General features: G+C 39.2%; 1 protein-coding gene across 1 annotated transcript in view; it reads right to left on the bottom strand.

Moving 5' to 3' along the window:
• The window catches only part of CCNT2 (cyclin T2), a 41,912-nt gene extending 32,001 nt beyond the window's left edge, over nt 1-9,911 (bottom strand). Inside the window, exons 1-2 of the mRNA XM_011937743.1 lie at nt 9,718-9,911; nt 8,842-8,923 (exon numbers count right to left, since the gene is read on the bottom strand). Of these exons, the coding sequence (XP_011793133.1) occupies nt 8,842-8,923; nt 9,718-9,875 (240 nt within the window). The 5' untranslated portion in view covers nt 9,876-9,911. The remainder of the gene's footprint in view (nt 1-8,841; nt 8,924-9,717) is intronic.
• Between the last annotated feature and the right edge of the window lie 15 nt (nt 9,912-9,926).

The following is a 9,926-nucleotide window of genomic DNA, read 5'->3' as shown; positions in this document are numbered from 1 at the left end:
GTATCCTCTCTGAATCCTTGCATCGTTTAAAGATGGCCCCTGAGCCCTCAGAATTTTCTCTTCCTGCCCTCTCAGCTATTTCTTTTTAAGCATGGAACTACATATAGTTTCATTATCTTCAGATTTTTGGCCACAGAATAATCATCTTTCCCATTTTTTTTCAACTTCTAAATGAACCCTCAGTTTAAGATGAGTGTGAAAGTGCACATTTGCCTTTGGAAGGATTTACTATAGTGTGAACGCCAACAGTAAATTTTATTTGTTGGTGGATACAAATGACTACAGTCCACACCATCACTACCAAATAGAAATACAGGCCGGCATGGAGGCTCATGCCTGTAATCCCAGCACTTTGGGAGGCCGAGGTGGGTGGATCACCTGAGGTCGGGAGCTCGAGACCAGCCTGACCAACATGGAAAAACCCCGTCTCTACTAAAAATACAATATTAGCTGGACGTGGTGGCGCGTGCCTGTAATCCCAGCTACTTGGGAAGCTGAGGCAGGAGAATCGCTTGAACCTGGGAGGCAGAGGCTGTGGTGAGCCGAGATCACGCCACTGCACTCCAGCCTGGGCAACAAGAGTGAAACTCCGTCTCAGATAAAAAAAAAAAAAAGAAAGAAATATAATGTGAGGCCGGGCATGGTGGCTCACGCTGTAATCCCAGCACTTTGGGAGGCCAAGGCAGGTGGATTACTGGAGGTCAGGAGTTCGAGACTAGCCTCACCAACATGGTGAAACCCCATCTCTACTAAAATTAGGCAGGTGTGGTGGCACATGCCTATAATCCCAGCTACTTGAGAGGCTGAGGCAGGAGAATTGCTTGAACAGCATATTGTCACTAAGCACAGACATTAACTTCACTTTTAACTTTTAACAACAAACAGGTGAACTTCTACAGTTCTCATCCATTTTTCTGTATCAGCTCCAATAATTTAGAGAAAAATTCACGTTACATGTACTTCCTTATATATAGCCATATAAAGAGTATGTAATATGTCACTAAACAATCAGAGCCTTAGCTTATTTCAGGGTAAAATATTAGGTTAACACCCCAAAATGTGGAGTGGTAAGGAGGATTCCACCATTTCCCCTAATCCCTAGAAAATGTGTAAATATGTACTCCCTAAAATGTATATGTATGTTTATAATAAAATGCAGTGATCTAATTGGATTTTCACTTAAAAAATTACCTTACCCAATTTTAGGTATTAATACTAAAAACAAAACTGCTGTTCTGACGTGGCCTTGAAAGTCAGTTTACAGGCTATATAAAATCTGTCTGATTTTATACTGAGATATTTATATGCCTTGGCCAATGCAAACACTCAATGCACATTTGTTAATATATAAACCTATTCTACTCTATACACCTAAGTTTAGAATTTGTTATGGTTTGAAAAGGCCTTGGATCTTGCAGGACTGGGTTAACTCTCTTGCACTCCTGCCATGCAATGACTCAACAAAAAGGCTGAGCTAGGACCACAGAGAAGCATATAAATTACCAAGGCTAAAGCATACATGTATCTGTGTGTGCAGAGAAAAGGTATGAGTTATTTCACAATCATTTAATTTTACAATCATTTAATTTTGCAAAAAAAATTTTAGGCAGCTTCAGGAATACTTCGTAAGATTTGTATAATAATACAGTCACTGAAGTCAGCATCCCTGTAATTAGGCAGATAAGAACAGCATGTTTCAAAATAACATTTAAAGCTTTCTGGGGAAGTTCTAGAGTAGCTTTCAGAATTAATTTGAGAAAATCAATCAAGAATATTATATATATACTTTGTAATGTCTATCAATAAATGAACTCTTCCACAGCTTCCTTATTTAACATAAACTTCAAGTGATTTATTCTTTTAAGAAAACAACTTCATTTTCCCAGAAGTATTTATAAGTACATTTAAATGATAGCCTATTGTGGTCTCACTGGAAATGAGTGTATCATCTCCCGAATGAAAATGAACTTTTAGTGATTTACCTGAAGAATTCTGACATGATGGCTGCAGAGTAAGGATACCTAAACCCCCCCAGAAAAACAGAGCAACAAGATAGCAAAACCAAAACCCCATGGATAGTTACAACGAAATCACATGACAAGCCATTCCAAGGGAATTCCTAATACATATGAATGAGGTCAAAACAGGCTACTATGTCAACATACACAGCACAGTGCAACAAAATGCAAAGGAATGGGGCATGTGCTGGACTTGATAAAAAAAGAACCTCAAAGAGCCAACAGACATTCACTGGAAATCATGGCAGGCCAATGTGAGAAAAGCAGCTAGAACTGGGAGTTTTGCCAGTCCAATAAGTAGATGGATGCAAGAGACCTACAGTAAGGATTAAAAGACTGAAGCTAACTTCTATGAACTTTTGAAATTGATCTCCCAAGGTTCTCTTCCAAGACTCCACTTTGAAGAGAAACCACTGGGAGGAAAAGCACAATCAGTAAGATAGGGACAAGGGAAAAGAGAAACTAAAAATGTGGAGGGGAAGAGAGCCAGAAACTCCCAGAAAGTAAGCTGCTACACTTCTGAACATTATACAAAATAACAGAAAAGGGAGCTCTGTGAAGTTATTAAAGCACTCTGAAAGTATACCACCTTTTTAAAGTTCAGGAAAGCTAGTATCTCACAAAAATGAGTAACCGAAGAGTATTCAGTTCACACAAAGACAATGTAAGAAAAGATTAGAAGAGCAGTGCTTAAAGCGACAAATCACACTGGAAAGAGCTGCTTTAGGCTGAGTGTTGGGAGGCTGAGGCAGGAGGACTGCTTGAGTCCAAGTGTTTAAGAACGGCCTGAGCAACACAGTGAGACCCGTCTGTACAAAAAATTTAAAAAATTAACTGTGTGGTGGCACGTGCCTATAATCCCAGCTACTTGGGAGGCTGAGGTGGGGGAATCACTTGAATCCAGGAGGTTGAGGCTGCAGTGAGCCATAATTATGCCGCTGCACTCCAGCCCGGGTGTCAGAGACCTAGTCTCAAAAAAAAAAAAAAAAGGCAGTTATCCAAGTTTCCAATATTATTGGAATTTAGAGTTACCATACGATCCAGCAATTCTACTTCTGTATATAAGCCCAAGAGAAACCAAAAACACATCTACACAAAAACTTGTACACAAATGTTAACAGCAATATTCACATTAGCCAAAAAGTGGCTTACAATCCAAATGCCCACCAACTGATGAACAGATATAAAAAATGTGGTCTAGCCACATAGTGGAATAATGGGTAGTTCAGCAAGAAAAATAAACAACCTACTGATAAATACAACATAGATTAACCTTGAAAATACGGTAAGTTAAAGAAGTCAGTCACAAAGAACAACATATTGTATGATCCCATTTATGAAATGTCTATTAATAGGCTGGGCAAAGAATAGGGAGAAATGACTGCTGGGTTGGGGGTTTCTTTTTGGTGTAGTGAAAACTTCTAAAAATTGATGCATACCTCTGTGAATATTCTTAAAAAAACCCCACAAACCCCACAGCATCATACTTTCAATGGGTGAAATGTACAGTATGTGAATTATGTCACAAAAAGGGCAAAAATCAAGTAATTATCCTATATGATACGTACCACTGGGTGTCCACATAGGAGATTAATCAAGAATTTCAATACAAAAATACCAATTTGCAAGAAAGAAATGACAGAATTAGAGTATTACCAATGAATGAAAGGACCCAGGCATTGAATATCAACAGCCACTAACACTACAAAGAGAGACAACCAGACGCTAGGCCTTCTGAGGAAAAGAACATTAACACCATCTATAGTCTTGCCTAAGGGATCTAACAGGAGTCTGATTAAGTTTCTGGATCTAACCATCAATTTTCCAGGAATGCAAGAACAAAGGAACACAGCAAACTACACCGTGACTATACAATCAGCAAAATTCAGACAGGTGGAAACTGTACAGGTCACACACCTTAGGGTCCTTCAACAGATAAAACTTAGGTGACATAAAAGGATGGAGGGGAAACATGCATACTGAGAGACTTCAAAGACTTACCAAATTTTTAATAATGAGCAAGGTCTATGGTATTTGGGAATGGAGAGTTGGGTGCTAAAACTATAAAGAAAGTAATTACTATAAGAGTAAGAATACTGGGGCCGGGTGAGGGGATCACAAGGTCAGGAGTTTGAGACCAGCCTGACCCATATGGTGAAAACTGTCTCTACTAAAAATACAAAAATTGGCTGGGCATAGTGGCACACACCTGTAATCCCAGCTACTCAGGAGGCTGAGGCAGGCGATTCACTTGAACTCAGGAGGCTTGGAGTGAGCCGAGATTGCACCACTGTACTCCAGCCTAGGTGACAAGACCAGAATTCCATCTCAAAAAAAAGAATACTAGTTACTTTTGGCAGGAGGGGTTGACACTGAGTTGAGCACATGGAGGCATTCTGGGGTAGCTGGCAAAATTCTATTTCTTGACTTGGTTGGTGATTACAAGGTTGTTTTATAATAATCCCCTAAGCTATACATTTGTTTGTTGGTTTTATATATTTTATAATTAAAAAGAAAAAACTCATCTCATATATGTACAGTCACACTATAAACTCCCAAACAGATGGAATACAACTGGATGTGAATAAGATTCAAAGGTAAGATCAGAGAGATAAATTCACAAATGGAAAAGAGAGTTATCTGGGGAATGCTTTATGAAAGAGTAGCAACTTCAGCTGACTCTTAAAACCTGACAGAAAACAGTCACATGAAAGCAAAGAGAAAGCACCCTAAGGAAAAACAGTGATACACAATGCATAAATGCTAACACTGATGTATAGTTGAAAAAGAGGAATTTGGGACTTATAAAGAGGACCTCATTGGATTTAGTGCAATGAGGCGGGCAAATCAAAATCTGAGGTTTTTTTTCACTGTTTACTTTATAAATCTTACAAATCACTGGCATAAATTGCTATTGTGCTCTACTTCTGAAATATACTAGAATAGGAAAAAGTGAGAACTACAGTTTGGGATTAAGCAAAGGACTTGGGTTCAAATCCCAGCCACATAATAGTTAATTTTGGACAAGTCACTTAGTAACTGCATCTGCTTCCTTAGGAGAACACTTTACCTGAGAAAACAAGACAAATATAAAGTACCTGTCATAGTAAGATCTTAATAAAATTTCAACCAGGTAATTTATAGTTTAAAAGGAATTTAAAAATTATCTAGGCTAATCGTCTCAAATTTACAAGATAGTACCTACTACATTGAAGAGCACAAATAGACAAAACCTACATTATGCAGAAAGTTCTACTGGACAGTACTGCAGTATTTCTGAGTAATGCTAATGGATCTTGGGCATAAGATTATTCTTGGATTAATTATTGCTTTACTAAACTAAAAGGCAGAAGAGGAAGTGAGTTATAATAAACATCTGCTTAGACTTCACAATGAAACACATGCTGATTTGACTCCTGTAAAACATGACCAGAGTATAACAATGAATTGAAATGCACACTCGCTCTGTTGCCCAGGTTGGAGCTGTGGTGGTGTGATCTCGGCTCACTGCAACCTCCGTCTCTCAGGTACGAGTGATTCTCCTGCCTCAGCCTCCCCAGTAGCTGGGATTACAGGCATGTGCCACCACACCCAACTCATTTTTATATTTTTAGTGGAGATGGGGTTTCATCATGTTGGCCAGGCTGGTCTTGAACTCCTGACCTCAAGAGATCCACCCGCTTCAGCATCCCAAAGTACGGGGATTACAGGCATTAGCCACCATGCCAGGCCCTATAATACCTTTAAATCTTGCATATTATACATGGAGTTCTGATTGCTAGAGCTCAAGAAAGAGGCAATGGAACTAAGTAAAGAGAAGATGGAAAAGATCAAGTAAATTGGAGATGTGCTATGAGAACAGACCATGACCAACAAAAATACTTAGAAAAGGGTGTGCTCTTTACAATCTAATCTTAAGGGACTTGGAACTGGTATAAGAAAAAAATGCATCACAAAAGACCAAATTAGGAGTTTGTAAGAGAAGCTGTGTCAATATCTACTTAAGTGTGACCTGGGGGGTGGGTGCTTTCCCTCAGTATATACCTTGGCAGCACTTTTGGCTCCAGGGCTTTTGCACTTTACTAAATTTATTTTTAAGCTTGATCCAGCAAGGCCATTCTTTATTAATTCCAATTACATGAACCTCATTGCATCTAGTGAACAAAGTGTAGATTTATCTAATTAGGCTACATATAAAAGTCATTTACTGCTGACAGCTATTCAACTCTGAGTAACAGACAAAGAACTCAATGATAAGAGACCATTTCTGGGTCACCAAAACATGCTGACACTGATTTTATTCTTAAATAGTAATACAACAGCACATTACTTTTGGGGGTTTTAAAACTTTTAATATTACAACGTTGGAAAATACAATTAAGTCACGTGAACATTTGAAAATATTTTCATACAGTTAATGGATGTTATTAATATTAACTATAAGACTAGATAGAGTTTGTCACTAGTGTCTTAACTTATTTAAGCTTATTATTTCATAGGGTTGATTTGCTGAATGGTGGTCAGTTTGGTGAAGATTCATGCTTTTTTAAGTTTACCATGACATTTCAGTATATAGACAAAAATTTCCCACTGATGTGGAATAATACAAATTTAAAAGTGACTCACATTCAATTTCAGACCACCCCCTTTGCCCTAAAAGAACGGGGGAGGGAAAGATAAAAGTGAGGCTGTGCAACTGATGCAAGTGCACTGATACAAATATAAAAACCACTTGCGATATTATAATATTATAATAGCAAAGGTAAAAAAGACAACAGATATGAAAGGTATAATACTATTTCTCAAAACAGAAATGAACAAATTTCAATTATTAATGACTCTACGTAAAAATGCTGAAGTTTACCTTCATCCACAATAAGACATTAAAGAAGGTAATAATAAATTAATACCCTGGCCTTTCTATTGAAGGAAAACATTTAAGTAAAATAGTGAAAGCTAGAATGCAAATGACAATCTAAAGTTGTGAATTCTGGCTTTAAGCAGGGTATTTGTTGTAAAGCATGCCAACCAGGCCATAAAGACAAATTATAAGGAGGGCTCAAAACAAAGAAGTGAAGATGGCTGGGCACGGTGGTTCATGCCTGTAATTCCAGCACTTTGGGGGGCCGAAGCGGGCGGATCACCTGAGGTCAGGAGCTCAAGACCATCCTGGCCAACATGGTGAAACCCCCCTCTACTAAAAATACAAAAATCAGCCGGGCATGGTGGCATGCACCTGTAGTCCCAGATACTCGGGAGGCTGACGCAGGAGAATAGCTTGAACCAGGGAGGCAGAGGTTGTGGTGAGCTGTGGCAGCGCCACTGTACTCCAGCATGTGTGACAGAGTGAGATTCTGTCTCAAAAATAAATAAATAAATAAATAAGTGAAGACTTGTGGCTAGATCATTTATTGGTAGTAGAAATGAGACAGCAAATGATACATCTGTAGCCATATAAAGAATAGTCAGAACTACTTTGATTTGTAATTTCGACCATCATTATCCAGGGTTACGTAAGGAAAACCACATTTATATTAACACTCATTAGTTCACTACTGCCTTTGGAGGCAATTTATATAAAAATTAAATTCCCTTAGTCTAAATGTAATCACCAAAGGCTTCCTTTCTCTTCCATAACACTATCACTGATCTAAGTTATATAGCACAAGAAATAACTAGGAAAACTAGAAGCTACAGAGCAAGAACTACGCAGATTTAAAAAAGAAATAGAAGCCAGAAGTCTTCAAAAGACCAAAATGTATATTAAAATATATATGGTCCAAGATAAACCTATATGCCAAACTGATGAACGAAATAGGATCCGAAGAGATTAAGGTAGGACTCAATCTAATCCACGAAGCCTTTCTTCCATTTCAAAAATCATATTCTGAGGATCTTTCCTAGGATTGTTCTCTTAGCAAATAAGTCCTAATGACTATCCACAAATAGCAGAAAGTCTTCTTTGGTCCATTTTTCTACACATATCTTTCAGAATAATATTCTAAAAATAACTGATAAAAAGTAACAAAGATAGAATTAAAGCAGCGTTAAACATTTCTAAATATGCAATTTTCTTTATTCACACACAACACAGTATGCATGTTTCTCAACATACACCAAACTCATCTTTCATAAATGAAATTAACATTTCAACAAAATGCTATTACTCTATTTATCAAGGTTTACAGGTTATGTACCTTAATATTCAAGTGTAAATTTTACTAATAATACATAAACATACTCCTGACGTACTATATCTGAAGCAAGAATTGAAGTCTGAATCACCCAAAATTTTAGGAGACAACTGATGCTAAGGTGATAAACAGAAAAGTTTGACATCTTAAGAAATTACTGGGTTAGCAAATGAAGAAATGAATTATTTCTGCTAAATAGCTCTTTCAAAAGAATGTCATAATTTAATCTCAATTCACAGTATTTTAAACAATGAGTACAACATAATTAAGACGTATCACAGAATGACCAGACTTGCCCAATTCCACTGTACATTACTACTGAAATTATTCAAATGTTAGGTATAAAATTTAAATGAAGAAAACTTATGTAATAACTCTCTAAAGAAGTAAAAATTTTTTTTTTAGCTTAAAAGGACTGGCAGAGCTTAACAGTGCCTTGCAGTTTAATTCATCACAAATTTTAAAAACACAAAAACCCCGCATTTGAAGCAAAATATTTATCACGTGATATACGTTTACCGTTAATTCAGAACACTAAATCCAACAACGCAATGACCAACTTTTTTTCTGCGTATCGATTTACCCTCAAATTTGCGCACAGTAAAAACAGGCAACAAACTAGTACTTACATTTTTGTTGAATTTGGTGAAAGAATGGTGCATATAAAACCTGTGCATATAAACAATCGCAGTGTTTATTGTAAGCTGAGAGCTGGAACATAGCATTTAGGAAATATCTGACAAAAGCAAGATCTCATTCCCAAAACAATTTTGATGGAAAATTCCCAGGTTCTTTTCCAATACCTCCCATTCAAATCCAAACGCCAAACTAGAAATAAAGAAATAAATGCCCGCGGGGGGTGGGGCAGCAGGAAGAGAATAGACTCTACGCCAAATAAATGGGAGGAAAAACTGCTGATCTTTTCACTCTAACAGCGCTGAGGGCCCTGGAACTATTTATCAATGGCTACGACTGACTAAACTCAAAATGAAACAGTTGAAACGCGCGCGCACACACCCGTACAAAACCACGCCAAGAACATAAAAGACTTTCAGTGCGCTCCCAAGGTAGGAGAGCCGCCATCAAGCCGGCGAGGAGAGCGGGGAAAGGCTGCGGAAAACACTTAGGCCTTTCAGCATCGCTAACCCTTCTACCTCTCAAACCCTCAGGGAACAGGGACAAGTCAAAGGAGCCGCCCCTTTTCTGCAGTAATCCCTAAAATTCCTCTTTTCGCCTGAGCCACACTCCCATCCCCCGCCGCCACCACCACGCGCTGCCCCAAACAGATTACACAACGCAGACTCCTGGCCCGCATTCCTGGGGTCCTATCTCCTCCTCCCCTCTGCTAGCCCCTCGCGACTGCCCGAGCTGGAGCTTTACTTCCCTGACCACGGGGCCGAGGTCCAGCGAAGGCCGAGGCCGGCGGCGCCATGTTCGCGGAGCACCAGGCCCGGCGACCGGGCAAGGGAAACAGGGCGTGAGCGGCGCAGGATAGGAAAGGATACACATTGAGACGCTGTCCCATCTCCTGGATGAGGTTGGCCGCCTGCTGGCGGCACGAGAGCTCTTTATCCGCCTCCACTCCGCAGCGGCGGCTCGGCGTGTTCTCCAGCTGTTCCCGAGTAAAGAACCAGCGAGAAGAAGCTCCACGGCCCGACGCCATGACACTTCCTCCTCCGCCCGCTCCCTCACTCACCCCCCGCCCCTCCCGGCT

The sequence above is a fragment of the Colobus angolensis genome, unplaced genomic scaffold, assembly GCF_000951035.1.
Source record: "Colobus angolensis palliatus isolate OR3802 unplaced genomic scaffold, Cang.pa_1.0 Scaffold168, whole genome shotgun sequence".
Taxonomy (NCBI): Eukaryota; Metazoa; Chordata; class Mammalia; order Primates; family Cercopithecidae; genus Colobus; species Colobus angolensis.
This window is presented reverse-complemented; position numbering and strand designations above follow the sequence as displayed.